At 35.4% G+C, this 18979-nt stretch overlaps 1 protein-coding gene across 2 annotated transcripts; it reads right to left on the bottom strand.

Annotated features, from left to right (window-relative positions):
- Nucleotides 1-2971: 2971 nt before the first annotated feature.
- LOC138714962 (synaptic vesicle glycoprotein 2B-like) lies at nucleotides 2972-18539 on the bottom strand. Of its 2 annotated transcripts, XM_069847285.1 has the most exons (14): nucleotides 18387-18498; nucleotides 18237-18267; nucleotides 17988-18043; nucleotides 17559-17615; nucleotides 15784-15945; nucleotides 13932-14094; nucleotides 13654-13775; nucleotides 12985-13229; nucleotides 8450-8628; nucleotides 7227-7401; nucleotides 5188-5302; nucleotides 4854-5013; nucleotides 3377-3504; nucleotides 2972-3212 (listed from the first exon to the last, which is right to left on the bottom strand). In XM_069847285.1, exons 5-14 carry the CDS (start codon nucleotides 15866-15868, stop codon nucleotides 3157-3159), a joined length of 1428 nt encoding a protein of 475 aa, XP_069703386.1. In that variant the 5' UTR covers nucleotides 15869-15945; nucleotides 17559-17615; nucleotides 17988-18043; nucleotides 18237-18267; nucleotides 18387-18498; the 3' UTR covers nucleotides 2972-3156. The 2 variants fall into 2 exon arrangements, with proteins under 2 accessions (XP_069703386.1, XP_069703385.1); XM_069847284.1 differs by lacking the exons at nucleotides 17988-18043; nucleotides 18237-18267 and having other exon boundaries at nucleotides 18387-18539.
- Between the last annotated feature and the right edge of the window lie 440 nt (nucleotides 18540-18979).

Here is an 18979-nt window from a genome sequence, read left to right as displayed (position 1 = left end):
CTACCTATCATAGCTCCGCAAATTCACAGATTCCCTAGCTGTTATAGCTTGTTTCCATAACCTGTTGGATTTCGCTACCTATCATAGCTTCCCAAACCTATCATGTTGCTGGGTAGCACCAGTCCCATACACTGGCCGAAATTTCATGAGGACTCGAATCAGCGCTCATTTCATAATGCGAATCCAAGCATGTTGCCTTAGATTGGAAGACTGCTGGAAAAACTGGCTTCAGTATCTCACTCCACAAGCATGTAGCCATTTATATTAGCAACTGTATGGTATTCATTTATTCTTGTTTCTGTTCTACTTTCACAACTGTCACTGCCACTTCCAAATCTGCTGCACATTTTTGTAAAGTGTCCTACCTGTCAGCATTGGATTCACCAGTGATGCTGTGAAGCAATTTCTAAAGAAAGTAGTGAGAACATTTTTGATTGGAAGACTGGAAATGTTTATAAGCAAACAAGTTTCAGCTGCACGTTTTATATTTTTTTTATTAGGGAGTAGCACGTATGGGCGAATCCAGAAATGCATATAGAGTGTTAGTTGGAAGACCGGAGGGAAAAAGACCTTTAGGAAGGCCGAGACGTAGATGGGAGGATAATATTAAAATGGATTTAAGAGAGGTGGGGTATGATGATAGAGACTGGATTAATCTTGCACAGGATAGGGACCGCTGGCGGGCTTATGTGAGGGCGGCAATGAACCTTCGGGTTCCTTAAAAGCCATTTGTAAGTAAGTAAGGGAGTAGAATAGTGGGTACGAACAGAATCTTGATGAATATTGGACCACCAAATTTCGCATGGAGAGCTTTGGTTATGTATACTTTTGTTATTGAAGAAACCATCTATATTAATAGAGTCAGGCGAATAACAAGTTCAGGGCTTTGCCATTGGACAAATACACACACACACACACACACACACACACACACACACACACACACACACACATATATATATATATATATATATATATATATATATATATATATATATATACACATATTTTGTAAGTGATACATGAGGACAGCATATTGGTTTTTTTTTTTTTGTGAAATGATTTTTTCCTCTTGTACAGAGGAGGGACCCGAAGGCTTACACTTAAGCCTGAGGTTTATTGTGCTTACCACTTCTATTCTGTAAATGACTGGATAGCCGAACAGCCATGCTCTTGTACAAGTACAGCATGCTGCACCATGAACTTAACCCTGGCGATGACGATAATGATATGTGAATTAATGATGGCGAAATGAGTCCGAGGTCCAGTGCAATTCTGCTTCAATTGGTTGAGGGAAAACCCAGGAAAAAACCTCAACTAGTTAACTTGTCCCAACCAGAATTTCACGGTGAGATGTGCCAACTATTACTTCACAGTGGTGGACATGTGAAAGGATATACTCATAGAATAGTGGTATAACGAAAGGCTATTAAACATACTTTACATATCGTTCGTTCAATGAAGCCATTTTCAGTAAGAGTAAAATACGTAGCAGAGTCTCACAAATTATTTTTACATGTGTAGAACTCAGCTTCTTTAAATCTACAAATATTTGACTGGATGGGAACAGCTACTAATGTCACACTTCAAAATATGATTAAGGCACTCTTTGTAACTATATTTTCTTCGTTGATAATGACACAGAGTTTGGCTTGTTGGTCTGTTATTTTGAGAAAAAAAGAATAGTTTTTATCAACTCTAGGTAGATATGTCTAGCTATGGAAAGAACCATATGACGTGAATGTAAGATAATTAAAAGATTTCATCAGTTTTTTGCTACGCAATTCCATTTCATATGTACCTTATACTATATTGAATAGTTATGCTTTATCAAACTACACACTGTGTTGAAAATGTGAATCAACATCTGTTTTTCATATTCTTCATTAGCCACTGTGGCTAATTCATCTTTCTTGTTCCTCTCTTAAGTGCACTATGAGAACGTCATGCTGCTCAGAAATCAGTGAGAACACACTACTTCAAAAAACACAATCTATTGCTGTTGGACCATATTAACGTATCACTAGAAATGTAGGTAACAATACTTGCGCTTCTACTAGGCGCGATCACATCAGTGTTTGGTGAATGTACAATATTTAAAAGGCAAATTGCTGGTACCGGTACTTCTTTGATCACCTGTATAACGCCATTGTCTAAAGATGACTGTTATGTCTGTTGTTGTTGTTGTTGTTGTTGTTGTGGTGATGGTAGCGTTGGCAGCAGCAATGAAGAGGAGGAGGAGAAGGAGGAAAAAAAGGAGGATGAGGAGTAAGAATAGGATTAGCTGAGTAGCTGATGCATTTGACTTCTTGTATAATGATCTGTGTTCAAATCACTGACAAATTTGTGACTGACAAAGATGGTCTTACGAGGAAAATCACCTGAGTATCAACCCATTTCCCTTGTCATCATTTCTCAATTTATTCAATATAAGTGCACAAATCGTCAGTAACCTAATGCAAAATACCTATACCTATAAGGAATATGATGCATCATCTAAATGAAGTATCTCCTTCATTAATAAGTAAAGGATTGAAATCTATATTTGATTACAAATTTATGGAATAGCCCAGCACTTTGAGTAGTAGTAAACACACTTCTTATTATGACATAAGAAGATTACGGTATTATCAGTTGGGCAGGGCATGTAGCACGTATGGGCAAATCCAGAAATGCATATAGAGTGTTAGTTGGGAGGCCGGAGGGAAAAAGACCTTTAGGGAGGCCGAGAAGTAGATGGGAAGATAATATTAAAATGGATTTGAGGGAGGTGGGATATGATGGAATAGAATGGATTAATCTTGCTCAGGATAGGGACTAATGGCGGGCTTATGTGAGGGCAGCAATGAACCCCCGGGTACCTTAAAAGCTAGTAAGTAAGTAAGTAAGTATTATCAGTAAAGTTCAATAGGAAATTAGAAATAAGTTTCAGAATGAAGGAACGAAATGGTATTATGAAAAGAAAGAAAAGTTTATATAAAACAAGAGACTCGTTTTATTTTGTAGACATTACACAATATATAGAATACACATTTAAATAAAGCATAATAAAAATGAGCATAAATATAATTCGTATTAAGAGAGTAAGAGAGATCATGTAGAATTCTACATCTGAAGCTAGTCGCTTGGGAACTTGTGTTCTGCTCCCAAACTTATTCATTCCAACGCTTTTCCTGTTGTCCTTGGCAATAAGAACGTTAAAACACTGCATACTGAAAGAAAAATGATTTTATTATGAATTAAAAAGGCTTACAAGGAATATAATTTAATTGTGTTAGTGATAACATTAATATTAATAATATCATAATGACTGAACTACGGTATGTTAAGTCAGTTGAAATGAGAAGAAGGCTTGGCAACAGGAGTAGCTACTTACCCAGTGATATAGCTCCAATGAGAAAGAATGGCATGGCGCAGCTGATACCCAGAAATACAGGAAATGTAATGTTCCCTGTCAGAGCGCCAATTCTACCTGTCATCATTGTGATGCTCACTGCCATTGTCCTGCCAACAAGAAAGTACCGGTATATCCATCCATAAGTCTGTTTTACTTAGAATTCGAACAAGGTTTTTATACAGACGAAAAGAGTACTGTACAGTTACAATGTTTTATTTTTATTTCTTATAACAGTATTACAATTATTTTAATAATGACACCTGTCGGTGATTAATTCATGAAAGGGAAAATAGACGGAAGGTCAAGTACAGTCAAGGTAATCATTCTGTTTGTTTTTATGTAAGTTAACTATTTTTTAACAACTTATTGCTTCCAAAAGTGTCAAAAATGTATTGCTTTTAATGCCTGCAGGCAGGACTGCATTTAAGCATGTGCTGAAGTGACCCATGGCCGAGAGCGGAAAATTTTCCAGGCAAAAAATATTTACGTATGTTATTTTCATACACCCACTGATGAAAGTCGAAGAATTATGTAGAGAAGGAAAACATAGATTAGATATAAATTTTTAAGAGTTGGTACTTTTAAAGAATGAGCATTGTCATTCATTATTAATTACCTACCGTTCTTCGTTATGTAAAAAATTCGTCAATTTCATACCTTTGCTAACAACTGCGTCAGAATAATAATTAGCCTACTGTATTTTTGTGGAAATGGCGGATTTAGTTACCGGTACTGTTATTTTTTTCGATAATACATTAGCCTTATTATTATTTCGTTTAAAATTGCATTTACTTAATGTTATTCATATTAATAAAAGACAGTGTGTCAAAAGTTTAATACACAGTCCTGCTTACAAACATGTTTAACTTTACGGCCCCTGCTAAATAGTCTGGTAGTATCGGTACTGTATTAAAAACTATTGCTGGGGTGGGGAATACAGAGGAGTAATTCTTTACTCAATAAGATAGACCAGGTTCGAGGTTCTTGACTAGCAGATTTACACGAGAAACACCGAAAAATTATGCTTTTAGAGCAGGATTTTTTTACCCATTATAAATTTATGACACAGGATTACACTTTCAAATTCAGATATTTACAAATCGCAAAATATATAATGAATAATAATTTGGTTGAAGTGTTTTCTAATGTCTATATGGTATTAAGAAGTATCTACATTAATAATTTCTTATAAGTTGTTAGCAATCATCATCATAACTATTCTATATTCCTTGTTTTTTTCAGTTTATATATGACAATAATTCATCTTCAATACTGTTGACGTTACCTTTCTCAAATAATACTTTGTTCAAGTATGCCTAATACTGTTCTGCAATTTTAATATCTTAGAGTTTCTCTATGCACCATCTATTTCTTCTCTCACTCTTTGGTTTCTGTACAAGCACTGATGAAAATTAGATGCTACAAGAATAGTACATTTTTCTGCAGAAATTATTACCTGAGGCTTGTAGGAAAAAGATCCACCACAACGCTCATCAGAGCATTAGAGCTCATCGAACCAGAACCAATGAAAAGGGAGGCCACCACCAGCAGCACCTCCATGGAGTTACACCAGTACATTCCAATCACGCAAAAACAATTTAGTGCATAGCCCAGAACTGTAACAATGGATGTATTACACATGACTGATTAGAGCAATGTTCTACTTACTCACTGCTTCCCAAATTCAATAAATAATACAAAATTTCAGAATGAAATGTTTATAAAATAATATGGAACATATAAACCAATTGTATAATGTACAAATGCATATAATGTTTACTTCAAATTACCAAGTATTTTCTTTTTCCCAATGCAGTTGATAACAGAACTCGCAGACAGATTAAACACTGAAGTGGTGAATCCCACTATCATGGAATAGATGTACATGGAGTCACCAATCTGCACCTGTAACCAAACCACAGCTTGCCTTATGATTTTCAAGCACAAAAATGAAGTTAATAACTCAATATTAAGCAGACAATGAGACCACTACATTTCTATCATTTCTATAGGCACAGTTCCAAGAAAGCCCAATGATGCTGAAATACAGAATGACACTAATATGATGACAATATGCCAGTTTTTTCGCTGTTAATTAAAGTTTTATATGGAAGATGATTTATTTGCTCTTTCTGCCTTATTATTGTAATTATTTGCATACTTGCGATTACTTCATTGTTCCATCTTAAAGCGAGGAGCAATTAACTGGAATTTTTAGCTTTCTTATCCTCAGACTTGTTTCCTGCAGTAAGCAAGGACGATATTAAACGTTGGTTAAGGGAGAATTGGTAGAATGCTGTCAGAAGGAATGGTAATACCCTACTCTATCCTGCCCCCAGCAACTTCATTGTCTGCACTAATTTAACTTATTGTTAGACTCGCCGGAATTTTAACCTTTCCTTCTGGTGAGGACATTATTTAGCTATTAGGACAATGGTACACAGTTTTATGTTATGTATACTATAATACCTTCGAGCATGATGGAAACTTCACACACAATTAGATAGGAGTGGATATTCAATGAAGTAGTGACGTAATAATTTTCAGCCAATAGGTTTTAATATTTTATTCCTCGGGAGTAGGAGAGATGGTGGTGCACAAGTTCTAATCACTAAATTGTGCACCAATATGCCTGGGTTAAATCCTAAATCTCTCTGCAGTGCATATGAACACTGGTGCATGAGGTGAGCATAGTGTGCGTGAAGTAATAACACCAGTGCGTGAAGTAAGCAGTGTGAGTGAAGTAATAACATCAGTGCGTGAAGTAATAACGCCAGTGCGTGAACCAGTGTACGTGAAGTAACACCAGTGCGTGAAGTAAGCAGTGTGAGTGAAGTAATAACACCAATGCGTGAAGTAAGCAGTGTGCATGAAGTAATAACACCAGTGCGTGAAGTAAGCAGTGTGAGTGAAGTAATAACATCAGTGCGTGAAGTAATAACGCCAGTGCGTGAAGTAAGCAGTGTGAGTGAAGTAATAACATCAGTGCGTGAAGTAATAACACCAATGCGTGAAGTAAGCAGTGTGCATGAAGTAATAACACCAGTGCGTGAAGTAAGCAGTGTGAGTGAAGTAATAACATCAGTGCGTGAAGTAATAACGCCAGTGCGTGAACCAGTGTACGTGAAGTAATAACACCAGTGCGTGAAGTAAGTAGTGTGAGTGAAGTAAGTAGTGTGAGTGAAGTAATAACACCAATGCGTGAAGTAAGCAGTGTTCATGAAGTAATAACACCAGTGCGTGAAGTAAGCAGTGTGCGTGAAGTAATAATTTGAGTTATCGAAGAAAAAACAAGCAAGCCTCGTTTCTCAAACCTGCACTCCTGTCAAAATGCTACTCACTTCACGAACTTGTATCATAAATTACTATTATTGGCTAGAAGAACGTGTCTATGTTTCCGGTTTGTGATATGCAGCAGAATTACTACATTCATATTTATCAAAAACCATGTGTAAACTGTAATGAAAATTAAACAAAATATGTTTAATAATTACATAATAAAAAGGAGCGACATTCTATTGCAATCAAGAATTATTGTTATTATTATTATTATTATTATTATTATTATTATTATTATTATCATCCAAACAAGAGGAGAGTGAGTGGGGACAGGGAGGAAGCCAGAGAGGAAGAGACGAAGAGGAAAGGGGAAGGGAAAAAGGGTGGGAGGGAAGGATAGATATAAAGAGAGAGACAGCTTACTCTATGAGAGGAAAAAAAATCAGAAAATGATTTAGAGCTTTTAAATACTAGGACTACTGGCCCCACTAATATTATTGCATATTTAAATTTATTCATAGTACTTATTAACTAATATAATAAAACTTACAGGGACGCAGGGTTCATCAACCAGAATTAAGGATTCATTGATTATAACTTTTGGTCCAGTCCGAGAGGCCAGCATCTCGCACAGAGTGGCATTTCCATACTCATTCTCGTTGACAATAGAATATTCTTCAACAATGGCGAATAGCTGAGGCAGCCACAATCGTATTGTATTCATCCTGCAATGAATTTAAAATCCTATGTCAGATTCAAAACACCGTAATGATAGTAAATTCGTGTTTATTACCATGAAGCACATTAACATTATGTTACTTCCTAGTGAAGACCAGTATCTTACAAAGTACGGTAGTTGCAAATATGTAAATTAGGCCTACTAATGGCTTGCACTGATATGATGAATAGTGTGTTTAGACTTTATATGAACATTTCGAAATAAAAAAAAAATGTTAAAATGTCATGTTTTATTTAACGACGCTTGCAACTGCCGAGGTTATATCAGCGTCGCCGGTGTGCCGGAATTTTGTCCTGCAGAAGTTCTTTTACATGCCAGTAAATCTACTGACATGAGCCTGTCGCTTTAAGCACACTTAAATACCATCGACCTGGCCCGGGATCGAACTCGCAATCTCGGGCATAGAAGGCCAGCGCTATACCAACTGCGCCAACCAGACCGGTGTTTCGAAAAATTTTTTTAAGTGGAACATCATAGTTCAGCATGAAATTGCCGTGAAAGGAAATATAATAAAGCAGCTTTCCGTTATCTTTGTTAGTGGTAGTGGTAGACCTAGTAGCAGTACAAATCTTATATTTCCGTTGACATTTCAAGACCACTGTTTAATTATTACCGGTATTATTATTATTATTTTTCCACATAATTTGATGAAAAGAAAACCTTATTCCAGGCAACAGGATCTAAGAAGAGGTTGACTGGAGAATAACGCTTTTTCTTTCGGGCAATTACGCCGACCACACCACCTCATTCTAATGCTGAGGTCATGGAAAGCATGGGGCTCTACCTCCATGCCCCCCCAAGTGCCTTCATGGCATGTTACGGGGATACCTTTACCTTTTACTATTAGTACTGTAACAGTAGTAAAAAAAAAAAAAAACATTTTTATGCATCTCAAATGTAAATTGTAATGGAGTCAAATTTACACAAAAACAATGCCTCCATCATGACCTCGTGTGACTTTTTTTGTCATTTTTATACAAGCTATGATGTAATTAAACATTGCAGCTAGTCATTTCAAAATATAGATATCTTACGCCCATAGGCCTCCAAACTGGATGGTGAAGACGAGAAGTGCTTTGCCAATATATGGCTTGTGGAAAAATGGCTTCATCTGTTCGGCTCCAAGCTTCAGAAGAGTCAGCACACTATTGCTGGGAGCATCTGTGCTGAGAACACTTGTGCCTATCGACTTTTCTTCACGAAGAGACTTCACCTGCAAAAACACACTCGTTTCAATTGTACGATACTTTTATTGCCAGTACATTAAATATTGTTTACAGCGTTTTTACAAGTAGCTCCAAGTTTAAATGTTAGGGTTATTAATACATATCTAAGTTAATATGTCTAACACAAAAATGTCGTGTGAAATTTCTTGTAACACTTCATTGCATATCTAGTGCAAAGAACTAGTAGCAAAACAATACCGCATAAGTTGAAGGTAATGTATAACTTATCGGTCAGCAATGAAGAATATACTGTACATAAAAATTAAAAGTGACATTTCTGACCCCATAAACAGACATGCTTGTAACATTTTATTCTGGTTTTCATCCCTGAATTGTTTACACTTCCTTGTGAAACATCTTACGAATACAAGCACAATGTTTGCATATCTCTATCAAACAGGTGCTGGTTCCCTTTTAGTGTGCTAGGAAAGAAATATTAGTACCGGTAGTAGAAAAGTGGTTGGTTTCTGTTGCCTCTAGATAAGGCCAACTTATAGACTCAGTTAGTCTGACAGTGTCGAGTTTTGTTTCTGAAGTGGAGGCATCTGTGAACCAAAATTTATCCTGATAGACGTGGATAAATCATCACCATCACCATCACCATCACCATCACCGGACTATAGCCCTCTTTGGGCCATAGCTTCCCTCTTAAAGCTCTCGCCAAGCTTTTCTATCTTATGATGCTAATACCCAATTACCCATGGATTTATCGGGAGTTTTTTTATATCTTTAACTATTTCACTTTCCCAACTGAGATTAGGTGATCAAGAAACATTTTTTGAGCTCCCAGTCTATATGATGTTAAAACATTCCATGTTGCCATTCTCAGATTCTTTGTTTTTCGAGTTTTCGTATTATAGAACGTTCGGCATTTACTTCTCTGGACTGCTCAATAAATTAGTTTTTTTTGTACAGGTATAGGGATGTCAACCCTACACCCAACTACTAGCCTGGAAGACCAAAACTCTTCTGTTAGGTTTATCATACCTTGGCTAAGATAACCAAGTTTTAAGGCGCTGGGTGCTCATGTTCATGTTATAGTTGTAATCCCCTGGTAGAGGGGCAGAGAAAGCCTGATGGCCTTATCTCTACCAGGTTAAATAAATAAATCTAATCTAATCTAATCTTTACCCTTTCCCATAGTGCAGATACGTTTTTGCTCATGATACTGGTAGAGAATCTATTAGGAAAAGAATTTCTTGGGCATTTATTAAATGCATATCCTCAGTCCCAGTGCATTTTCTAAGGCTAAATAACCAATCATTTACTTTTTTATCCGAGCTTGGGACCTGCATTAATATATAATAAATTACCAAAAGCTACAGTTTTGATACAGGCGAGAAATGGCGGTCAATTTTGCTTGGAGCTCTCTAATAGTGACTGAATCCTTCTACGTGCAATAAATTTATAGCATTGTAACTCAGACTTTAGTTCCCTTCCGAAAGAAGCCAAAGATATTTCATAAACCTTAAAAAAATAATAAAATTGCCCTCGACTGGGTTTCAACTCGCGAACTTCGACTCCAGAGGCTAACATAGTAACTACTCTTCATCATGACTTCTTAGGATTAAACCTCTTTGCGAATTCTGAACTTCATGATAATTTATTTACCCATATAATAGAAGGTATTCTAAATCTGTGCCTTTCGGTTTGTAAGTTTGTAATTTGGCATCATTTTTAAGTCTTTTAGCATAAATTGTAAATGTACGAGTATCGTATCAGACTTGATTCTTTAGTTGTATTCTCTCTATTGAATTGAATATATACAGTATTATTAGCAGGGAACGGATTTATATGGACTAAAAATATATGAAATATGTAAATATATATGTAGTTATTTTTACCAAAATATGGAATTAAATATGGATTTTTACCAAAATATGGAATTAAATATGGACTTAAAATTATAAAAAAAATGACTATGTACGTTAAATATTGGTACATTTTAATCAAACTAAACAAAAAATATAATGGACGTACCTTATCTTCCAATGTAGTTTCAACAAAACACAATTTTTATTGTCTGTTACCATAACAATAGGTTACAAACATTTCTTTCAAGTGCTGAAAAGTGAATCTTCTTCTATTGTCTCTGAGGATAGATTTATACTGACTAAAAGAGCGTTCGACGTCACAAGAAGTAACTGGTACATAATTCAATTTCACAATGTCTGCTGGGGATAAGTCCAAGTTAATCTTCACTGTTGATTCACCACTCATCACAGCAACAACCTTTTGTAGTTCTTCATATCCAGGGTTTTTTGAAAGTACAGTGTCCACCTTAGCTCTTACTGCATCTGCAACTTTACCTCTACCACGATTCAGTTGTTCCACAGTACTATTTATAATTTCAAAACTTTCAGATAGTGAAAGGTGCCTATTTTGGAGACTTTTGAGCGTTTTTATGATGCATGAAAATGTATGCTGAATGTGAGCTAAGTCATTCTTCACACTTATGTCACAGGTAACTGTTTTCGCAGTATCAATTGAGACTGCATCTTCAGAGTCCAATGCAAGGAGAACATTGTTAATAGAGTCTATATGTTCGGCATAATATTCAACTGCTTCTAGCCATGTACCCCATCTAGTTAAAATTGGCTTTGGTGGCAATGGAATTTCAGGGTACATTTCTTTCAACACGTTAACTCTACTGGGAGCTTTGAGAAATACTTTTTTCACTGATGAAATCAACAAATCTACTTTAGGGAAATTGTCTCTGACCACTTCTGCCACACGATGAAATGCATGCGCCACACAAGTAAAATGAGTCAATTTAGGATATACAACAGATAATGCTTGTCCAGCTTTGACCATATAAGGGGCAGCATCGCTAATAAAGAATAACACATTATCGTACATAATACCCTTTGGCCACAGGATACCCATAGCTTCGTTGAACAGTTTAACTATAGTTTTGTTATTGCACTTTTCTAGAACATCACAATGTAAAAGAATTCGTTCAGAATATTGTTCACTTAACAAACCGATAACTACATTACCAACAAGTCTACCTTCTTTGTCGGGAGTCTCATCAATGGAAACCCAAATTGAACTATCTTTAATTTCATCTCTTATCTTCTGTATTGTCTCATCGTAGATGGATGGAGCATACGTCTTCCTAAGTGTTGACTCATCCGGGATTGTATGTTGAGTATATTTTTCAAGGAATTCCCTGAAGACCTTATTCTTTAGTTTGTAGAGAGGAATATCAGCAGAGATGAGAGAACGGCACAGGTCGATGTTAAACTCAGATCTTACATTCGATGTTGTTGGTTGTGTTAAAAACAATTGTCTCTGCTTGGAATTTAGTTGTTTGTTGGCCTGATGTTTACTAGTTGTAATGTGTTGTTGCACCAGGAACTTTTGTGTAGATGATACTGCACACTGACACAAATTACAAAATAATATTTTATTGTCAGTTGATAAACCATCTTCTTTAAATTCTGAAATGTAACTTGTTAGTTTTGATTTTAAATTGACTGAATGACGTACTTTTGGCATATTTACCGTCTTTATAGTATGATTTACAAAACTGAACCTATGTGTACTCTGACTGGCATTTAACTGTTGAGCTGCACAACTGAAGTCTGTTAAAAATTTTAAATTAAATTAATACAGTTTTGTAACTTACTTTCCCATTGTTGATAGGACTGCTAATTTTCAAATAACTCTGATGTTAAAGGGATTACTGAACATGTGTTTAAATCTCTATTGTTGAAATGTATTTTTAAAAGTTAATGGAATTTTGTTTTGTTTTATTGTTAAACCTAATATAATATGGACTGTTTTATATGAAATATGGAAAATATATGGAAATTAACGAAAATATGTACTAAACTCTAAAATATGGAAAAATATGGAAAATAAAAGTAGGATTTTTCAACCCTACACATTGTGAAACATAAAGATAATGCAAAATATAAATTATATTAGCTTTATAAGTAAATATGTATTTACATATAAATCCTTTCCCTGATTATTAGTGTACTTGAATTTCTTGTCCAATCTAGAAGTATGTATTACTATTGGCTCAATTCATTGTCCAATAAAGCTTACATTTATTACTGAGATAGGACAGCATATACACATCCATTTGAATGACAATGATTTTGTACTTTTATAGTTTTTTGTTCCAACATTCTTCGTAACATTTCACACATTCTTTGAAACCAATTAATTTTACACTGATATGAGAAATTAACATAAAAGGAGGAAACCTGCTTCTGAGTGCCATGTGCACAGCAGATCTCATGGCAAGTTGTCAGTTATGATTGTGCACACAGGGTCCAAATTACGAATAAATTAGCTGTATTAATGTAAAAAGTTGTGTATTAATAACTCACAGGATAAGTTTCTGGAGGGTTTCCAGTATTGATGGAGTAGACTCTGCGAAATACAGAGAGCGCTTCTTCTCGTCTGCCACAAGACATGAGAAACTTGGGGGACTCATCGAAGAACCAAATTCCACATCCAGCCAAGAGGCTGGGTAGAGCTGACACTGCGATGAACATGCGCCAGGAGTTGTATGTGATGTAACCCCCAAAAAACGACCACGACCATGGCTGTGGGATCAGCGCCCAAGCTAAAGCTGTTCAAAACACAATTTGATTCATATTTTAACTATCATAAACAGAATCACGAATCAATTAGCGGATGAGATACTAGATTCTTAAGTTTGACATAGAGATATTTCCTTGACAACAGAGATTCATATAGAGAAGCCTCTTACGAAGCTTGTTTTATGCTACGGTGTGAGATTTGAGAGCCTAAGAGAAAGACTAAAGAAAACTGCAGGCTGTCCTATATTAAGCCCGATTTCTAGGATCAGTAATCACATGATTTTTTCGGCCTTTTCATTTTCAAAATATTTTTGTAAGCATATTTCAAGAACAAATAAAGAATCGAATATACTTTCATTACGTTCACACAAAAGAAAAATAAATTCTTTAATTTTCTAGATACGCACTTCAAGTCACAATAGTGAATACTTAGCCTATATACAATGAAAGTACCTGGAACACATATGATAGCCACCGAAGTAAAGATGCCCACCATCATCATGGCCCTTGGCCGCTGGTGGCTGCTATTGAATTCTGCTAAGTACGCCAGCAGGACAGCAAATGGCCCGCATGATCTAAAAGTTAATATTTCAAAGCTGTTAGCTCATATTTCACAGTAGCCTAAGCAAGAAATTCAGTTTATAATTTGACATTCTATTTAAACATTTCCATGTTTTATTCTAACAAAAATAATACCGGTATGTAATAATTAGATACATATGAGTCCTTACACAAAGCCTCCTATAAACTTGAAGACAGCCAGTATCCAAAAAGCTTGAGAGAAACTCGATGCCACCATTAGAAAGGTTAGAAGGAAGTAGCCTACCAGAAGAAGCTTGCGTCTGCCCAAGGTGTCGGACAGAAAGCCCCAAACGAGAGCACTAGAGATCATCCCTGTAAATAAGGCACGAATAGGTATAAAATGATCAAGATTTTTATGAGGTTGAATAGTACGTATACATGGCAGAACTACGTAGTTTCGTTGACTAGCAATGTGAATACCGATGGCATAGATGCACATCCATCTTCATTACTACAGCTATACACTTCTGCCAGCAGCATTTATATAATTATAAACACGTGGTCTACAGTAGAGAACGTCAAATAACATCAACACGTGTGATAAAACGCACCTTTATTCTGTGCTTGTTCTGTTAAATAACATAACATTTTTAATTGTGAATATATGTTGTATTTTATTGTCTTTATTGTATCATATACTTCGACATATTGCATTGTATCAAATAAAAATCTGAAGTTAGCAAATTAAATACATTAGTTTCGACAATTTCATTTTTATCTGACGTAAGTGCAAGTTTGAACCAATAAATTACTGAGATTTGCGATAGATTAATTAGTTTAGGAAATTGTATATTTATTATGTATAACTACTTTTTGTATATAGATCATTTTTAAATTATTAAGTTTGTACTTTTGTGAACTAATATCAATAAATATAGTCACAAATCTATTCATAATTTTATTTTTGTTATGTGAAGTACGAAGTCACGTCGAAAAGCTATTCTTATTAATCAATTCTTTAACTATCTCAATTACTGCCTGTGGATTATGCAACTAAATCAGTTTAAATCATCGAAAATATAGCGGATCATATAATCTCGTACCTACTTCACCTAAAACTACGTTAGTGCTTTACTGTATATCTTCCACGCATTATTTATCATTCGTCACATGTACATTACATCACGTATCATTTCTTACATTTAGTAGTAGTAGTAGTAGTAGTAGTAGTAGTAGTAGTAGTAGTAGTAATGGTAGTAGTAGTGATAGCAGTAGCGGTAGGCGCAGCAGCAGCAGCAGCAGCAGCAGCAGCAGCAGTAGTAGTAGTAGTAGTAGTAGTAGTAGTAGTAGTAGTAGTAGTAGTAGTAGTAGTTGTGGTGATAATAGTGGTAGGCGTAGTAGCAACAGTAGTTTTTAGCAGGTTATTTAACGACGCTGTATCAACTACGAGGTTATTTAGTGGCGATGAGATTGGTGATATCGAAATAGTATTTGGCGGGATGAGGCCGAGGATTCATCATAGATTACCTGACATTCACCTTAAGATTGGGGAAAAAACCCAACCAGGTAATCAGCCTAAGCTGGGATCGAACCCGCGCCCAAGCGCAACTTCAGACCGGCAGACAAGCGCCTTAATGGTAATAGTGGTGGTGATGCTGGTGGTAGTAGTAGTAGTAGTAGTAGTAGTAGTAGTAGTAGTAGTAGTAGTAGTAGTAGTAGTAGTAGTAGTAGTAGTAGTAGTAGTAGTAGTTGTTGTTGTTGCTGTGGTAGTAGTAGTTGTGGTAGTAGTAGTTGTAGTGGTAATAGTAGTACTAGTTGTAGTAGTAGTAGTAGTAGTAGCAACAGCAGCAGTAATAACAATAGCCTTTGCGTGAAATATAGGCCTAGAAAAATGGTTTATATATTATTGAGAAACAAAATCTTCCTTTTTAAATGAATTTTATTTTAATCATGGACATAATATCTTCGTGACTTGGCAACATATTAAGTTTTCTGAATTATATCGCAACCTGGCTTGTAAATCATGGCAGACATTAAGTACATTAAACAGAGCAGCCTCACCTGCATACACCATAGCGTTGAGGATGCCCTTGTTCAGGTTTGAAAGATTCAAGTCGCACTCCGCGGACGGCAGGATGTATGACATGGTGGTAGTGTCAAATACTGTAGAGCAAGCTGCTGGAATCGTGACCAGGTTGAGCAAGTAGTTGAATTTTCCGTACCCTGTAAAAGTGTTTATAGTTATAAGAAAACTGACAAAAAACATTTTATATTAATATAGCTCACAAGTGTGCGAGTATTACCTGACTATAAATTGTAATGAGTTGGATTTGCCTTGGCTTGGCTTTACGAGGGTTGGACCGTAACTTGGCCCATTGTGCGTCCTATATATGCGATGATTGTCCAAGTCCGACAGATGGCCTGGGTGCCATTCATAAATCCGACGCTAATAGGTGGGCCATCCTGTCTCAGTCCCTAACAGAGCCAGGTCCCACGAGTAGCCTGTTAGGCTCGTAGCCCCAAGTCCTTCCTATATGAGCATCGGAAACCCGTACCACCCCAGCTTATTTTTATTATTGCAAATGATAAAACGAAATTAGGAGGAGATGAGGAGTGCTGTTGGAATAATAGAGGGCAACTGGAGTGCCCCGAGAAAAACTCTCTGCAAATTTCGCCAAAAAATCCATCACAACCTAGCCGAACATCAAACCCAGGCCGCATGGATCGAAGACCAGCGCGCTAGCACTTGAACCACAGACGCGACAATGAACTGGGTTACACTGAAATGTACTTCTAGGCCAACAAAAAACTCTATGAAAAAAAATAATAAAAGGAAGTGTTAAATAAGAGGATGATAAGAAGATTTATGAGAAAAAAAATAGAAAATGAAAGAATGATAAAAAGGAGAAAAAGTAGAAAATAGCAGTGAGGAAGAAAAGAAGGAAAACGAAAGATGAATTCCATACAGAAGATGGGAAGACTAACTTAAAAAGGAAGAAAAGAATAATAAGATAATGAAAAATAATAAATGTAGGCTATATACCAAACTTGTCAATCATAGTCACCGTTGAATTATGTATTGCTTAGGAATTCACATCATTGTAGCATTGTGTTTGTGAGCTGGACTAAAGTATTTAATTATGTAGATCTAAGGACTTAATCGTATTTCCGAAAATTATGTCGTAATTGTATTCTTTGTTAGTAGTTTATAATGATATTTAAGTATGCATTGAAATACTAATTGTAACAAAATAATAAAATGAATTGAGTCTTGTACAAAACTAGACTAGACATCTCGCCAAAATATTGTAAAAAAATTGTAGAAAATTGTAAAAACTGTAAAAATGGTAAAATATTGTAAAAATTGTAAAATATTGTAAAAATGTAACTGTTATATTGTAAAACTTTGACTTGTTCCACATCTTAAAGCTTCATTGCTCATGTAAGATCTATGGAATATAATAAATGGAATGGAAAAAAATGAAATGACGCAAGTGCAAGATAAAACATCTTATATTAAATATTTAAATTTGGAAATTGTATTAAAACTGTATATCTATGTGTAAAATTATCAAGTGTATAGGCTAAATGTAAGTTTTTTTTTTCAATGATTATATGTATGTTTTTTTTTCTGTGAACTATAAATAATAAATATCAAATAATTATATCTACTTGAATGTTACTAGACCTAATCTTTATTTTTTTACAGACTTGTGATCGATATTTGATTACGGTTTAAGTAGCTACAACAGCGAAAATTAGGCGAACATAAACAATACAGCTAGTCCAATCAAATATTTTCGAAGTTGAATAACCCATTACAGAATTACACTTACCAGTGAGAGAAATTGCCGTTTCAAAATCCACATCTTCTTGGTTATTCTGTGTCTTTCCTATAACAATATAAAAATAAAATATAAATACAAATATATTACGTAACATATATACATTACACAGCTGTAATATGAGAGTATTAATAAATTAAGAATGTATATATCATCGTCAAATACGGATTCGGTCAGATCACTGCATTACACAGCACGCTTTGCAATTGTTTTGACCGTGACCTCGGCCTCAAGTTGTGTACTTATTGCTTTCAATTAATTCACTTTAAACTTAATTGACGACGTTTTAACAGTCGAAACTGAATTAAAAGATGCTGTGACCTTTACAGATTAGTGAGGAGTAATCAACATAACACGTCATCAAATTCTGGAACGAAATCTCTGAAGATGATATAACATTAGATCCACACGCCAACAAACCTTATACTGTTTGTGTACACACAATTCTTCGGAGATGGCATCTGCTAAACTGAGATCTGAAAATTCGAAAATGCGTATAAATGAAAATGATCTATATATTATTATTCATTAAGAATATCGGGCACTTTTATGAAAGTCCTTAGCTATCGATATCTGTATTTGTTATGGAAACGTAACATTTTTTTATCAGTTACAAATATTATTTTACTAAGGACTTTCTTAAAAAATTCCCAAATATTACTCACTCACCTTCATCCAGTCTTCAACAGACTCTGTGTGTCTAAAAACAAACAAATCTCAACTCAATGTTAGACATACACCAAATAAAACAATTTCCAGGAAGGCAGACGGAGTGTCTAGCATAATAGAATGAAGTTGTATTCAATAACAAATGCTCACCGGCTTCCTGCGCTTCCACGTCCACGTTCGCGTTTGACTCCGCAACCATCGCTGAGAGAATTCAAAGTGAGCTTTCAACCCGAAGATCGTACCACGAATGAGGAGTCAGCTGTCTGCCATCTGATATACCCAATTACAGGGCTCAACAGTGCAAATAAGAATTAAGAATCTGGTTATCGCAGCGCTGTTTATTGCCTCAGCTTCATTTTGCTTCTCTAAATCAATGTCAAGTTGTCAGGTCAGATCTACAGCGATATAAGACACATGTACTGTAACTTGAAAGAATATTTCGAATATGAAGCTATACAGACTTTTAACCATTGCCATGTGTGAGCGGTTTTACGAGTCAAAAAATGTAGGCCTACGTGTACGAGATCCTTACGACTTCCAAGTACTATCAAACGTCTAAAAAAGAAAAAACTGAAATAATAAACAGAAGAAAATCGTGACTCATCGCATTCTTATACATATAGATATAAAGTTACAGTCTCCTTTGTTTCAGTTACGTTTTCATATACTTTCTTTGTCATCAAAGGAATATGAGAAAAAAAACATTCCAAATTCTGATCGTCATTTGATACATTCTTGCACTT

Source organism: Periplaneta americana, chromosome 15 (assembly GCF_040183065.1).
Source record: "Periplaneta americana isolate PAMFEO1 chromosome 15, P.americana_PAMFEO1_priV1, whole genome shotgun sequence".
NCBI classification, from domain to species: Eukaryota; Metazoa; Arthropoda; class Insecta; order Blattodea; family Blattidae; genus Periplaneta; species Periplaneta americana.
Note: the sequence above shows the minus strand (reverse complement) of the source record. Positions and strands in the feature narration are given on the sequence as shown.

Coding starts and splice junctions, on each gene's coding strand:
- LOC138714962 (XM_069847284.1), bottom strand. CDS start 18,435: ATGGTTGCGGAGTCAAACGCGAACGTGGACGTGGAAGCGCAGGAAGCC. Junction 13,230..13,653: donor GGCTATCATATGTGTTCCAG/GTACTTTCATTG, acceptor TGTTTTGAACAG/CTTTAGCTTGGGCGCTGATC. Junction 3,213..3,376: donor CATTGGAGCTATATCACTGG/GTAAGTAGCTAC, acceptor TTTTTCTTTCAG/TATGCAGTGTTTTAACGTTC.